This window comes from Lissotriton helveticus, chromosome 10 (assembly GCF_964261635.1).
Source record: "Lissotriton helveticus chromosome 10, aLisHel1.1, whole genome shotgun sequence".
NCBI lineage: Eukaryota > Metazoa > Chordata > Amphibia > Caudata > Salamandridae > Lissotriton > Lissotriton helveticus.
In genome coordinates, this window is record NC_136071.1 from 1011218559 (window position 1) to 1011234841 (window position 16283).

At 50.5% G+C, this 16283-nt stretch overlaps 1 protein-coding gene across 5 annotated transcripts in view; it reads left to right on the top strand.

Moving 5' to 3' along the window:
* ICA1 (islet cell autoantigen 1) overlaps positions 1-16283 on the top strand; it is a 403261-nt gene that overhangs the window by 75281 nt on the left and 311697 nt on the right. For all 5 annotated transcript variants that reach the window (XM_078663689.1, XM_078663690.1, XM_078663691.1 and 2 more), the window contains exon 2: positions 1087-1240. In XM_078663689.1, coding sequence (XP_078519815.1) covers positions 1133-1240 — 108 coding nt within the window. In that variant the 5' untranslated portion in view covers positions 1087-1132. The remainder of the gene's footprint in view (positions 1-1086; positions 1241-16283) is intronic.

Here is a 16283-nt window from a genome sequence, read left to right on the forward strand (position 1 = left end):
GAAAAAGTACAGAAAATAAAGAACAGAACAGTCACCAGACCACATGCACAAAAGCACACCAGCGGCGAACTCCCGGCAGTGGCAGCAGCAGGGGGGGGGGGGGTCACGGGCACACAGGAGGAGCCATGCGGCGTGGGGAGCGACCTGACCTGTGAGCAGGGTCAGGGGGTCACATTCACTGCCGCGCGGCGTCCTCCATAAGAGGCCAAGTGGGAGGGAGGAGCAGCTGGGAGGCGGGAGCGGGGCGGCAAATGGGCGTTGAGGACGGGACACAGAAGGCAAAGGGGGCGGGCCACAGGGTTGCAGCGGCGGGAAGTGGGTGGCGGGGGTGTACAGAGGGCAAGGGGCGCTTAAGAGCCCAAAAACGAAAGCAATACAATAACAAAAAAAATATTAAAAGTACAGAAAATAAAAAAAAGAACAGTCGCCAGACCACAGGCACAAAAGCACTCCAGCGGCCAACTCCCGGCAGTGGCAGCAGCGGAGGCAAGAGTCACGGGCGCACAGGAGGAGCCGTGCGGCTTGGGGAGCGACCTGACCTGCGAGCAGGGTCAGGGGCCACAAAAACGGGGCACTAATGATAATAAGCATTGGTTTCTTCTGCTTTCAGAGGTGGCCACTGTAGCTTCCTTAAGCGAGAAGAGACTGGATTTCTTGCAGTTATCCTACTGTGTAATCTTTAGTTAGACTACCAGCAACAGTTGGATAGTTTTCGGTAGGGATGAAGTCTAGGGTTTCTTGAGGCGCTGAAGTTGACATGAAATGGGCTGATCAATCGTACCTATTTCAAAGCTGAAGCTGCGATTTGTCCCAATGGATTCCTAGATTCCCATGCTTTATGATGGTCTTGAATATGAGAGGTTTGTAAACTGAGTCTGACAATTGCTTTCCTGGTCCTGGCGGTTTACGATTAAGGTTGCAAAAATACCTTTTATTTGTGGGAAATGGCATCCTTAATTTAATAACTTGTCTCAGCGCCTGATTTGTGTTTAAAATATAGCAGTGGTTAACTTGAATGTATTTGAAATATAGCTATCCCCGAATCTTTTTTTTTTTAATCGAATATTTGTGTTTTTTTTAATTAAGTTTCAGTAATTATGCTCCAAATCAGGAAAAGTCTGTGGTCAACAAAATGCAACAGAAATATTGGAAAACAAAGCAGACCCTCATTAAGGTCACAGGGAAGAAAGAAGATGAACACGTGGTCTCTTCTGATGCAGACTTGGATGCCAAGCTAGAGGTAAGCGATGATTAGGTTGTGCCATTTGCCATTTTAATTTAGCTGAGCGTGATTTGTAGCCTTCTGGGAAAAATCTTTTTTTTAAACCAAATGGTGGAAGAAAACATTTGTGCTGGTATATTATATGTCTTTCTCTGTGGGTCAGTTTTCCGTTTCCCCAGTTCCAAAAACTAATTAAAACAACCTCTTTTGGTGTGATGTAGAGACTTTTAGTTGGTTCGAAAACTTACTGTAATTATTTCGTTAATGAAAGACATTGCATATAGGGGCTGTGATTAGGCCTTTTCAGCCATTGATTTGTTCAGCTGCCGTTCACATTTTGCTTCCGGCTACCACAGCATGAGACCGTGGGTCACCCACCTACATTGTATACCTTGCTGTGAGAGGGATGGAATGTTTTACTTACCCAATGTGCATATCCACCTAAAAAGTTGGGCATGTTGGTTCCATGGCTGTTGGGCCCAATACTTTAATTTAATTGTGTGTTTTTCTTTCCATTATCATTTTTTATGTTTGCATTTTTTTAATTTCAAATGTGTTTTATTGATTTTAAGAGCAAAAATAGGCATCACATTACGATGGAAAGGCATTAGGCATATAAGGCGAACGAGACAGACAGGCACGTCTTCTCTGTAAATCGAACAGTAGGCGAGGTACATATGCCAGAGCAGAGGTGTGATACCAAGGAAACCAATGGTAGGCAGTGTAAGGGAGCAGAATTGTAAAAACAAAAACCAGGAACCCCTTCCCCCCCCCCTCCCCCCCACCCCAACCAGTGTGCCATGCGCAAGGAACAATCTCAAAAGCAATCAAATAGTGGATATTGCGACCATACATGAGGTCACGGAGGGTCATGCGTAGCTTCGGTAAGGCGCAGAATGCGGAGATATCTGGGGCATGTGATCTCGTTAAATTCCTTGGACAAGAGGGATAGCAACGGGAGCCAAACCTTTCGAAATGCAGCAGTGGTGTGTGTAAGTGTAGCCTGAATGCGTTCCATCCCCAAAGTGAACCAGATCTTGTGTAGCCATCCCGTGTGTGTGGGCTAGGTGGTCGAACCCCAGAGCGATAGGACATGTTGTGTAGCCGCTTGCATGGCAATCCCCATTTGGCGACCCCGGGTAGATTTCAAGGGAAAAGTGAGTGCGTTAGGTAGGCCCAGGACGGTGTAGGCTGGAAATCTCGGGATTTCGGTGTCAAAGGTGGAGTCAATGTCATCCAGGACCGCCTCCCAGTAGCTCCGGACTTCACAACAGTCCCAGAGGAGATGGGTTAATGTGCCTCGCTCCCTACATCCCCTCCAGCACAACGCGCTGCGGGTCGGGTTCCCCCTATGAAGCCGTGCCGGTGTGAGATGCCAATAAATTGCCAGATTCACCGCAGTTTCCCTGCCCGCGGTGTTGCGTGTGGTGTGTGAGGCCCTGTAGTATATATAGCTCCATTCCTTAGGTGTTAGTGCCCTGCCAAGTTCAGCCTCCCAACGTTTCTGACCCGCTGTTTTGCCTGGGGTGGTTGGGGGCGTGAGCCTTTTGTAGATGTCCGAAATAAGATGTCTATCTGTGTCTTTTGTTATCAGCCATTTCTCAAAGACTGTCATCGGTCGACCCACTAGAGTGGCGGTGACCGGATTGCTGAGCCAGTGTCGGAGTTGGAAGTATTGGAAAAGGTGAGGGATTGTTATATCGTAGCCTTGCCTAATGTCCGAGAGAGGAAGAAAGCCCCGTAAATCGAAAAGGTCGCCGGCAGAACGCAGTTGGTACCACGCCATTGCGAAATGGCGTGGGGATCATTGCCCGGCGGGAACTCAGGGTTGTCCAGGATGGGGGTAAACTGGGAGGGAAACGTTGTCAAACCTTTTTTGACAGCGACTGTGTCCTAAACCCGCATGATGGTGCGGGTGATAGGTGACTTCAAGAGGTATCGCGGCCGGTGCTGCCGGGTGAGGAAAGGAACCGTCCAAAGGGGCGTCTTGGCCATTGCCCTATCCTGGAACAGCCACCTCTTCTCGGATTCCGGCCTATACCATTCCACCAAATAGCGGAGCTGAGAGGCTTGGAAATATTGCAATAGGTTGGGGACTCCAAGACCCCCTTCATCCATGCTCCGGTATGCCAGCCGTTTATGTAAGCGTGATCGTTTCCCCTCCCAGATGAAATGGTGGAGGGCGGCCTGTAGGTCCGCAAGGACGCCTTGGGGGGGGCGCGACCGGGAGGGTCTGAAAGAGATATAAGATCTTAGGTAGGACTGACATCTTTACCGCTGCGACTCTCCCTAGCAGGGAGAGGGGTTGCTTGGACCAACGCGTGAGGTCCGTCCGGATCTGGGCAGGGAAGGTTTTGTAGTTAAGTGCTATCGTCGACTCTGTCGAGGAAGTGAGGGTGACGCCCAGGTATGGGAGTTGTGTGGTGAACTGGAGATCGCTCCCATATGTGGAGGTGGACCCGCCGGGGTGGGCGTTTTTGCCCAGAGGTAATATCAGGGATTTCCCCCTATTGATTCTAAAGCATGAGACAGAACCAAAGGAGTCCAACTCCTCCAAAAAGGCGGGTACAGACCGGTCTGGATGGTCGAGAGCGGCTATTATGTCGTCTGCATAAAGGCCGATCGTGTGGGGTTCTCGGCCGAATGTGATGCCACGGATAGCAGGGTTATCCCGGATCTTCTGCGCTAGGGGCTCTATGTATAGGGCAAACAGGAGGTGGGAGATGGGACACCCCTGTCTCGTGCCGCGCTGGATTTCAAACGGGGTTGATCGAAGGCCACCCAAGCGGACCCGAGCTTGGGGGCGGTGGTAACAGCAGGCGATCCAGGACTGAAAGCGGTCTCCCAGCCGAAAGCGCATCAAGACTCGCTGTAAGTAGGTCCAGTCGACACGATCTAACGCTTTTTCAGCGTCGATGGCCAACAGTGCAGAATCCGAGTCCTGGAAATGGGCCTTTTCTATCAGATGGAGTACCCGTTTGGTGTTATCGCTGCATTGGCGGTTAGGCACAAAGCCCGATTGGTCAGGCTCCAAGATCCCAGGCAGGCATGGACCAAGACGTGCAGCTAAAATTCCGGTGAAGAGTTTCAGGTCCAGGTTTAGCAACGAAATAGGGCGGAACGCGGAGCAGTGTGTGGGTTTCTTACCCGGTTTAGGCAACACCACTATTTCGGCTGCCAACATATCCGGGGGAATGGAGCTTGGGCCTTCAAAGGAGTTGAAAAGCCGGGTGAGGACAGGAGCTAGCAGCTGGCTAAAGGTTTTGTAAAAACCGTCCGAGAAGCCGTCCGATCCCGGGGATTTAAGCGGGCGAAGGCGGGATATAGAGGCCAGCACCTCATCTAGACGGATGGGGGCGTCTAGAGCATCTGCATTTGCCTGAGACAGCTCGGTAATCGCCGCCGAGTCCAAATACGCATCGACCTCCTCGAGGGACACCGCGTCGGCCCCGTATAGTGAGGCATAGTAGGTCGGAAACGCCTCCGCAACCTGAGACTCCTCAGTGAGGATGACGCCGGAGTCGTCTGTAAGGCTGGAGATTTTTGAGCGTTGGGTCTTAGCTTTCAGAGCACTGGCAAGTAAGCGGACAGTTTTGTTACCCCCAACGTAATACGTATGGCGGAGGCAGAGAGCAGCGAATTCTGCCCTGTCAGTGTCTAGGCTGGCTAGTTCGGCCCTGGCTGCCTTAAACTGCCTCCAGACCCGCGGAGCGCAGGTGCGGCTGTGAACCCTCTCCAATTCGGAGACCCGAGCGGTGAGGTCGTCTCTCTTCGCCCTACGGTCCTTGGCCTCTGCTGCGGCTATCGCGATGAGTTCACCGCGGGCCACCGATTTCAGGGCCACCCACAGAGCCGACATCGATATCTCCGGAGTATCATTAATGGTTAAGTAGTCGACGATGCATTTTTGAAGCTGCTTGGTGACCTCCGGTCTCTATTGGAGGGTTTCGCGTAGGCGCCATGACCCGTGGGGGCGGCGGGGTGCAGGGATCTTGAGCGATAACTCCACCGCATCGTGGTCCGAGATGGCCGCAGGCACTATGCAAACCTCGCCGAGGGTCGCAAGCAGCTCAGAGGAGCCCAAGTAATGGTCTAGCCCGGCATATGTGCAGTGCACGTGGGAGTAGAAGGTGAATTGCGTTGCGTTAGGGTGTTTGGCCCTCCAGAGGTCCACCAGGCCTATCTCCCGCAGCCACTCTGCTCTGGCGGCTGTGATAGCGCCTGAGTCTCCATAGCGATGCCCTGACCTGTCTTTGTTTGTGTCCATAACCAAGTTGAGGTCCCCTCCCGTGAGCAGGAGCGAGTTAGAGGGTTGAAGTGACTCCAAAACTGCGCCTTTTTAAAAAAGCCTCCTGTCCCGTATTCGGGGAGTAGATGGAACCTATCGTCAGGCGTCGGTCACCTACCAGAAAGGTGTAAGCCAAGAGGCGACCCTTGACCTCCCCCGCCCTGTCCCCCACCCTTCCCCGGAAGTGCCTAGATACTAGAACAGCCACCCCAGCCCTCTTCGTTGGGAGAGAGGAAAAGAACTGCTGTGGGAAGGCACGGGAGCGCATCCTGTGCCAGTCCTTGGGCAAAAGGTGAGTTTCTTGTAATAAACAAATTTCGGCCCCCGAGTTCTCTAGGTAGGAAATTACAGCACTTCTTTTGATAGGATTATTCAACCCCTTCACATTAAGGGTCAGCACCTTCAAACCGGAATCAGCCATAGTAAGGAGGGTAGATGAAGTGTCGCAAAATTAGAGGCACGCATCCGTGGCAGATGGGGATGTAGTGAGCCAGTCAGCATAGGAGGACCCCCCGAAACCCCGGTCCCGGAGAGGAGTGTACATGAAGCGTCGTGTGTGGCTAAAGACATATCAAGAGGTGAGCAAAGGGAAGGCGCTAGTTGAAGAAGCAAGTGAGGCAATAGGGGACAAATGTAAAGTATAGCAAATCCATCACTGACAAATCCCTTTTGGCACACTGGTTCCCACCCGCAGTCCCACCCGCTGTCCCAAACCAACCCCAACTGAAACCATGCCCCGCCTTCCCCATCCCCGTTCCAACCCCGGGAGCTCGAAACGCGAACCCCAGTTCCCAGACCCAACTGCTCACCCCCCCCTCCCACCGCCCAACCCCCAAACCATAAGAATGCATAGTCCCAGTCCTGTCAGTCCACGCAGGGCCGTGGTAAAGTTACTTACAAGGGTCATGTCCAGCGGCGACCATCGTGGGCCCCCGCCCGGCACCCCCCATCCCGTGAACATGGTATGCGTTATGAACAACCACCCCACCGGGTGTAGATATCATTTAGAGGGTGATGTTTCCTTGGCCACCTCCGCCACAGCTGTCGCCCTCTCCTGCGTAATGATGTGGGCCTCGGGTTTCAAACGTTTCGACGGGGATCTTCTGCGGCCCACTGTTTGCCAGTCTCCCCTAGGAGGCCCCTGCGATGCTCTCACCAGTGACGTGTCCTCCTCTAAGTCAAGTCCCAGTAGAGCACCAGTGTCTTTGAGCGAACACATTTGGTGTAGGGCCCCATTCCATTTAAATATCAGCCGGAACGGGTGGCCCCAGGAGTATGGAACCTCTTGCCGCCGCAAAAAATCTGTCGCCACTTTAAATGTTTTCCGTTTTTGTAGTGTGATGGCCGAGAGGTCCTGGTATAGGGCGACAGGGTGACCTTTAAATTGAAGAGGTTGCGCTTGTCTGACCTCCCGAAGAATCCTCTTCTTGAGCGGGAAATCAGGAAGAAAGGCTAAGATGTCCGGCGGCGGGGCGGCAGCACGCCTGGGAAGCCCCATTCTATGTGCCCTGTTGATCCGGATGACGAAGTCTGCAGGTTCCCTTAAGATGTTTCGGAAAAGGTCCTGTAGGTAGCCAGTGACATCCGCCCCTTCTGTTTTCTGAGGGACCCCCCAGACCTGTATGTTGTTGCGACGGGAGCGATTTTCAAGGTCCTCTGCATGGGCCTGGAGGTCTAGCTGTTGGTCCGTAAGTCTCAGGACTTCCTGCTGGAGCTGTTCGATTTCGCTGCTCCTGGTTTGGTCAGCCTCTTTGATGGCGACCACTCGTTCCCCAAGACCCTCCACGTCTCTCCTGAGCTCCCGAACTTTTCCGGCCACTTCCTGCTTCAGGGACTTGAAGTCATCCCTGAGGGAGTTGAACAAAGTCTCCAGAAAGGACCTGGTGATTGGCACATGGTCCCCAGATGGCTCCGGCGGTGTTCTTGCGGCCTCAGGGGAGGGTGTTTCTTTGCCAGGCTTGTTCTGGGTTTTTGCTAGCATCTCCGGTAGTGTCTGAGTAGCTTTTTTCCCCCTGAGGCTTGCCATGTCGTGTCCAACCGCTGGAGCGGTCCCACCCGTAGACCTTCAGGGGATTGGGAATAAAAGTAGAGGCTTGGAGATTGCAAGGGTGACTGCAATCTATGGTGCAGGGAGAATGGCTCCGTCACCGCTGTCTCGGGGATCCACGACGGGGAGCGAGGCGACTGGCCGTCGCGTCAGGGATGGCCCGCACATTGCATCTCACGGTTAGGTCACTGCTAGCCTTTTAGGGAGTGTCCGAGACCCCCTCTGGGGCTTGTTGTGTCACGTTTAGCCTCCTCAGTTTGTGGTGTAAGAGCGCAACCACGGTCCACGTCGTTGCGTGTGTTAGCGCGGTTGAGAGGCCGAGGTTCCGCAGCCACAGCTCCGGGGACACCAAGGGGCAGCAAGGCAGCGGGCGGCTGTCTCGGGGATCCCGGTGTCCCACCTCTAGCCCACGATGAGCCTCAGCCAGCGGACGGGAGCAGCCAGACAGGCCCGTGCACTGGGGTAGGCCTCGCCAGCCAAGTATCAACGCTTGTCTTCAGGCGACCCCCGGGTGATCAAAAGCACGGGGGCAAGCATTGGACAGGGCCTCAGCGTCCAATGGCGCCACCGGAGAGCGCGTGGCCCCACCACCACCTCGTCAGCGCAGCGCGGCCCTCGGGCCCAGCCGGGCCCTGCACCGGGAGCTCGATTATGCCCCCCGAGCCTCCTCTTCAGAAACCCTCCGTCGCACTCCTCACCTCTGTCCACTGGTCAGCTGCGGCGTTTCGCTCTCGAGGGTGCCCAGGTTACACGCAGTTTCAGCTCTAGCCCCCCGGTTACGCCTGCCGCTCCTTCGGTCCGTCTCCGCCACACCCCGCCTGTCGGTCGCGGCGGCCGGTTCTCCTTACAGCCTCCCCAAGAGCCGCCCTGGGTCTCGCGCTGCAGCCCTTCCTGCCTCGGCAACTGCCCAGGCCCGAAGCCGGGGTCTCCAGTCTCGCGACCCCCGGCCGGCCCGTCTCACGCTGTCAGGGGTATCGCGACGTGCAGGATGTGCTCTGGGTGTCGCCTCCGCACCCAGGGGACAACCAAGCAAGGCTGTGGTGCGGGCGCCGGCTGTGCGTCCCGGATAGGCCCGGGGCCTCGATTTTTCGCGACTCTCGGCCGGCCCCTCCTCACTCGCCGGCCGAGTCGCAATGGTGGTAGCCAGCGCTCCGCTTCAACCCTGGACCCAGGGCCGCAGACAGTAGGGCTCTTTTGTAGGCTCCGCAGGCGGCAGTCCGGCCCCGTCGAGAGCTGGGGGCCGGTGAAAGGTAGGCGCGAAGCTGGTCACCGTTCCGGGGCAGCCGCCATTTCAGGAGTCGTGGCTGAGCAGCCTTCCGTCTTCAGAGCAGTTCCGGGGGTCGCACAGACCTAGCAACAACACCCCGGGGGCGACAGTTGATCGTAGTGACCTGGCAGCCAAGGTATGTGGTGCTCGGTGGGGGGGGGGGTTAGGCTGTATTGCAAGGGGCTTCAGGAGGTATCGGGGCAGGGAGCCACTGAGACCTGCGTCCGATCCGGTCGCCATCTTGGCCACGCCCCCATGTTTGCATTTAAAAAAAATCCTCCTATTGTATTTAAACCTTGTTTTTCATTTTCCAGTGATTCAAAGCCACTATTAACTTTTTCTTTTTTGTGCGCTAATAAGAATGCTGTTTTTCTGACGTGCGTTAAAATTCGGAGTGGGCGGAACTCGCATTGTTACATAAATACTTCATGAGATTCTGCGGAGTCCAGCGAGCGGGCAGAATTGGCATGCCACGCTGACTTTTAGCGACGGGAGCTTGTTCAGAGAGAATGGCACCACGTGGGTTGCCAGGGGGCGCTGCTTCTTTCTGCTGCTCAAGAAGATTTCCTACTTGAGCGACGGCTTTCTCAGTGTAAAGTCGCAACCGGCTGCGATCGCCTACATCGAGACATTTTACCAGGATGCATTCTAGTGCCTCAAAATCACGCTGGGGGGCGCAAATTCTGGTTCACCAACTTAACGTTGGCAAGCCACACTCAGGAAAAAAACTCCGCTGTGCGACAATTGATGGAGTTTTGGGGGAACTCTGCATTCCAAGCGAAATGTGGAGTGAGCATCACTCCGAACTGCGAGGGCGGGCCGAATTTTTCTCCCACCCCTAGTCAAAATTAGTTTGTGCACCTGTTCTAAGTACACTTGCCTGCAAAGAAGCACCCACTCTTTTCTATTGACATTGTAAGCAATGGTTTATTTTATTTTTCATTTACGTATTTTTATTGCAGGCATATGACTGCCATATTTGGCCAGACGTGATTCCTTGTTTTTATTTTTGCGGCATCCACTTGCAATATAAGAAAACACATTTCATCTTGTGCAGCAAAGGCCAGGGCGTTGTGACTGAGCCGAAAAACAAGATCTTTCTAAAATCTTGTTTTCTTATTAAATGTTCTCTGCTTGCCTGTTGGCAGACAAAAGTTCACAGATAACTCGATTCTGATGGCAAAGATGACCGTTGCAGACAAGGTTGGTAGATGAGCATATGCAAGTCAAAGAGATATGATGGAAATAGGGTGAAAAGGGAAAAGATGCAAAGGGAAAAAGTAAACGGGAAAGAGAAATGTAATTAAGGAAAAAACCTGGAGAGGAGGAAAAGAAAGATGGATAAACAAAGGTGGTAAAGAAAACAGTGGAAACAATAAAGCCTCAAGGAAGGAAAAGTGAAAACCAGGATAGAAGGATGGATGATTACAAGGATGAATAGATGTATTGGTGGAAAGATAAATGGTTTGATGGTAGGGCAAATGGATGAGTGAAAGGAGGATTGATGGGCAGATAATGAATTGATTGGCGGGGTGGATAGGAGGTTGGGTGGATCATTGGATGGAAGGGTGAAACTATGGAAGTCAGGGTAGTAGAAAATTCATGTTGTGGACGGAAGTGTTGAGCCTGATGAATGGAAGGATTACAGAAACCCTTTTAGGAAGGGTTGGGCTTTCTCACTTCTCTTGCTCAGTGCCATAAGAGGAGTAGTTCAATATTGGGAAGTCTTCAATTCTCTGGTTCCTCCCTTGGGAAGCATCAACTTCTTACTCCCCCAACCCCTCTCTCGCCACTAGATCCTGAGGATCTCGAGCCTGGATAATGGAAGTCTGAAACGTTCTGGTTAGTGTAAATAAGAAGGCCTGGTGTCAGAGTATGCTGGCACTAGTTTAGCAGGCTGACATTCCGAGTCTGCATACTGGTGGGAAGTGCGTCAGTGGTGCCAAAAGAGACTGAAGCAGTGGTCTGCTGCTGGTGTTGGTATCTGTGGACTGCCCGACAGGCAGCCTTTGCTGTCCGCTGTATCACTAGACTAGTAGGAACCATGGTGCTTACTACTGTGAACAGGAACTGCATCGCAGGCTATGCCAGCCTCTCACAGTTGAGTCTCGGTGCCCCAAGCCTGGCTGAGAAACTGAGAGCGGAGGGATGTGCTGCTGCATCCCAACAAGGTTGTGTTAGACTCACTCTGTATGGCAAGTGCAGAGCTGCCTTCCGGCTGAGCAGACCAACCTGCAGCAGGCTAGTTACAGAAACGGTCTCATTGTTACCCAGTGGCGGCTGGCATGTATCAAGGGTGGTGCGGTGAGTGACACAAAAAATAAATAAAATACACTTCCCATCCAGCGCGACGCCCTCCTACCTTGGTCTTCTCTCAAGGCAGGCTCCAGCGTGGGACCCAGCCAACTCCCATAACAAATCCTGTCCCTGCTCTCACCAGCATGAGAGCAGCGCCAGAATTGGCGGGATCGGCCTCACTCTGCGCTCTCAAGAGCACTGGAGACCTACACTTTCTCTAACCTGGCTGTCTAAGACAGCTGGGTTAGAGAAGTTTAAAAAATGTGCATGTCTGGCTGGTCGTCGCAAAACAGCCGGCCAAAGAGCTATGCTTATTTTAAACTTCAGAGCACATCTCCCTGCTGCCAAATCGGCAGCACTGGCCTGCCATGTCCTGCCACTCAGATCGGGACAGGTTTCTTGCTGAAAAATAAAGTGGTAATTAATAAACTTTATTACGATTTTATTTTTCAGCTCTGGTCTGGGGCTTTTCTTTGTGGGGCGACGCTCATCTGCTTAAGCGGGTAAGCCGACCCTGATGTCACCTTACTTAATGTAAAGTGTCTCCTTTCTTTTTCTTTTATCACAAAACTCAATAAGATGTGCTATGAAAATAAGTCTCCTTACTTTAGTTTGGATACAGTGTAGTTCACAGCAGTCACAGTCAGTAGATAGACCTTTAGGCTCTAACCTTCCTCTGCTGGTTAAGAGTCCTCACATCGCCCTTGAGGAGTGCCGATCCCACAGTGGGTGGGCCCGCTTGCAATTCGACGTTTGGCCAATCGGGAGCTTCTTGCCTTGTAGGGCACCAAATCATTGGCTGTAGTGATCCTCTGCACAGTTGCTCAGCTCAGCTGAATGATGCTTGATCATTTTAAGCATCTCCTTAATGCTTCAAATTACCTAACAATGCACTAGTCTTACCCCAGACGTGCGACACATGCCAAGGGTGAGTGCACATCTTTCTGTATGCATGTGGTACAAAGGCCATGCTGTGCCTCTTGTGCAGCATGGACCTCAATTCACCAAAATGTCAGGGATAGCAGAAGTGATATCACACGCCCTTTGATCTTCACTTTCACATGTTAACACACACACGCACACACACCCTCAAGCACGCACACAACATAAATATAAAACTTTTATCATATGCCAGCTAATTGCACTCCAATTTTATTACACAGATGGTGAATAATGTATTACTATTCACTATTAGTGTAATAAATAATTGACAGAAAACATGGTGAGGGAGCCCCAACCGACGTCCATAACGTCGAACTGCCACTGTGTCCCAGGTGTACATATTGCCACCTCTGAAGCCAAGGATCACAAAAGAAGTGGGGGCGAGTCAGAGTTCACGACTGCGACCCCTCCTAAATGACATCCATGTTGTGCTGATCTTTCAGATTGGGCAAACCTCTCACTTTTTATCTATATAAAAACTGTCACAAAAGCCCTGTTTATGTACATCCATGATAGCAGAACCCTTGCCCCCCCCCCCAAAAAAGAGTGCTCTCCGAGGCTGTACCTAATTTTATACTGTTGAGGTTATTTAATGTTATACAATGAAGTAATAGAAATTATTAAGAACCCGTCTTCCCCTACCTTCATCCAAAGTATAGCATCCCAACTGTTATAAAATGGCTTTGCCATGTTATACACACCAGACCCCTGGCTAGCAGTCAACTGATCCACTTAAAAATGATAACGGATAGATTATAAAGATTGATGTTGTTGCAGTCATTCTTGCACTAGACCTAGTCTATGTAGAAAGCAGAAATTTGCTCCACATGTAAAGTATGAGGGGTGTATTCATCTGATGTTGTTTTTATTATTTTGCAAAACAGCATATGATAATCCAGCATCTATAATTAACATCGATACATTACATCGGATTATTGCTCTTATTACCTCCATACTTATCTTAGGGAGACCTATCAGTCCTATTAACCGATACTCCAGTCCCATTTACCCCACTGCACACATCCTACTGTTCTCATTTGTGCATCATCCTGAACTTTTTGTCGGTTATGTAAGTCCAATATGCAACATTGTGTTCTGTATGCTTAATAATAATCCAACCCCCTCCCCTTGCCGCCGGTGTGTCCAATGTCTGGTCTCTTGAATCTATAGCATTATCAGTTCCTTTGGCACCTTCTATCAGAACAAGTGGGGGACAATACCTTCCGTTCTTGTATCCTCTCGCGATATCCTTGTAATGCACCCCTGGATTAGGCCATGGCTACCATCACTGCACTTTTATCGATCAAGTTGATCCCCCTTGGGCCTCTACGACAGAACTTGCCTCCGAGTCGGTGTTGGGTGTCTGTAAGGCAAGTACTATGGTCTCCCATGCCCTCGCTGCCTCCACCGCCTTCTTATTATTAGCCATTAGCCCGTATAGCCTGTTGTAATTTGACTGTACTCTCACTCTTAGCCCATTTGAGTAACATCCGACTTCCACCTCTCTACCCTGGGCCCTCGCCTTGTCTTCAATTGCGCTGTGATCTCTCTTTTAGCCAGTATGAGGCCTAAATCCAGAAACGTACTCGTGATTCTTGTTTTGGGAGTGTGCGAAAACCAGTGCAATAAACGGATGCCCATGTCAGCCTCTATGTGGCGCTCCGTAACTCCACAAAGCAAATAGACTACCTCCCCCCAGTATGTTCCTAACTGCCCACAGCTCCACATCATGTGGTGTAACTCCACCCCCCCCTACATTACAGCATGGGCATTGGGCAGCATCTGTGTGAAAATATTGATTAATCTTAGCAGGGGTTAAATAAGCCATATGTAATGTAAAGAAGTGTATTAATTGAATCCTAGCGTTTCTTGTATTTTTCCAAGCCCTCCAAATCAGTTGCGCCCATGTCTTTTCTGGTATTTCCTTCTGGAGATCCGCTTCCCACTTTCTTTGTAATTCCTGCAAAGGTTGCAGGCAGTCTGTGATCAGCCGCCTGTGGATACAAGTTACAGCCTTAAACGTCCCCGCAGCCATTACCACGTATTGAAACACAATAGTGGTCCGCGGTTCCAACAGACCTTCCCTCCAATGACGTATCGCTGAGACCAGAGCTGTATGCAACAAGTAGTTCCCTTGCGGAAGATCATACCTGTCTTGCAGCGTCTGGAACGGTAATAATACCCCGTCCTCATACAAATCTCCTATCACTTGGATACCCATCGACTCCCAATGTGCTAGCGCTGACCAGTCCACCCCCCCCATGCGGGAAAGCAGTGCGCATGCCCAAAGGAATCTCCGGGCGTACGGGTGAATAATCCCGGCTCTGCGCTGGCTCCGGTTCCAACATTGTCGCAACATCCTTTCCTCAGTGTTGAGTGGGCCTAGACGCAAGGGTTGCTGAAGTATTATAAATGACCATTACCAAGACAGGGTCTGGGCTCACTGGCAATAAGGACAAGCCTCACAATCAATAACTACAAACCAACACGAGCACCAATATTGCCTAGCTATTTCAACACTGGATCACAAGAAATGATCGCTCGAACTACTGAAGCCAAACAGTAACTCTCAGGGATTGGTTTTTTCCCGGAATTAATCTAATACTTTTTTTATTTTGCATCAAAAGAACCATATAAATGAGCAATTTTTTCTTTTTGCACATACAAAACTGTTTTAACTCCACGTCACATAAATAAAGACAATTTCTTACAACCTAACAACTTTCATTCAAACACTCATACACAACAGCACATTGATATATATACACACACGAAATTTCTGGAACTATACAATGTTATTTACAATTTCCTGTTATTTGAAAACATAGCATTGGAAAAAACAAATGAAATTTTTGATGTTTAATAATCAAATAGAATATTCCTAATGCTGAGTGGGGGGGTCTATGCGTTTCGATAACCCCTTGGTGTGGGGAAATCTCATCAGGACCAAGTGCCTGTAAATGAAGGACAAAAAACAAATCAGCCTGGGGAGAACCATGCCTCTGGCACTACAGTGAGGAGGGGCGAGGAGAAGCTAATCCTACCTCTTAGGTGCTCGGTTTTCTTTCGTTGGAAGAAACTGTAATGAAAACAAAGCCTATTTAGCTTCTATTTACAAAGGAACTTATACTCGTTTAGGTGACAGACTCGTACGTGAATACTCACATAATTTGACCCATGTTGCGGATTGTCAGGATTGGTGGAGGTGGGAATCTGTGAAAATAGAGCGTTTTGGTCAGAGCATGGCGATGGTTGGCAGGCTCTGTGACTATTTAGCGAGAGACGGGTTTTTTTTTTAACACACTTACTTGATTCGGGCGGGTGTGGCGGCCGGACTGAGTTTCCGGATTTAGCGATGGTTCTTTGCACTTGAATTCGCTAAAATGGAAAGGGAGACTTGAGTCAGGTCTTTGTCTCCGCTTAATGTTTCTCCCGTTATTAGATGCTGACGGTGCTAGCATTTACCTTTACAATTCGCTCGCGCTGAGTAAATCAGGGGTCCACACTGTTCAGCCTCTGACATTCAATGCCGGAGCTCGCACCAACTAGTCGGTGTTGCTCCTCTCGCGTCAAGTGATTTAACACACTTCCTGGTTGAGGGGATTCTGGGACTTGTGGTTGAAGTCAGCAGTCGTCATGGAAACGATATGTTTTGCCGAATTCATATGAGAGCGGGATGCAGTTAAATCGGACTTTATGCAGCCGACCTCCAGGACTGACACGGAGGCGGCAGGCAGTGCTTTAAGCATGTGTTGTATTCAGTGTCAACTGTGCTCACGTCTGGAGTATTTACAAGCGGTAAATCTCAGAGAGTTCATTTAAACCGTCTGTGGCCGTATTAAACTTCACAATTAACATGGCTTCATGGCGCGATAGCTTTTCTTCGATATCGCCGCCTCTGGATTCTTTTTCAATCTTGGCAATCACTGTCCATTTTAAATCGTCTAACGTGTGCCCGTGGTTTTTCCAATGGTTTACCAGTGGAGCAGTCGTCACATTCATTTTTTTTTTTTTTTTTTTTTTTTTATCCGTGATTTGTGTTGTGTGATTCGACATCTCACCTCCTGGCTCGTTTTTCCGATGTACAATTTTTCACAAGGACATTTTATGCCATATATTACGTATCTTGACTTACAATTTGTAAATTTCTCGTGTTTCCAGAATTGTTGTTTGTGTTGGAACAGGTTACCTTCTTCCGTGCTTGCGCAGCAGATGCATG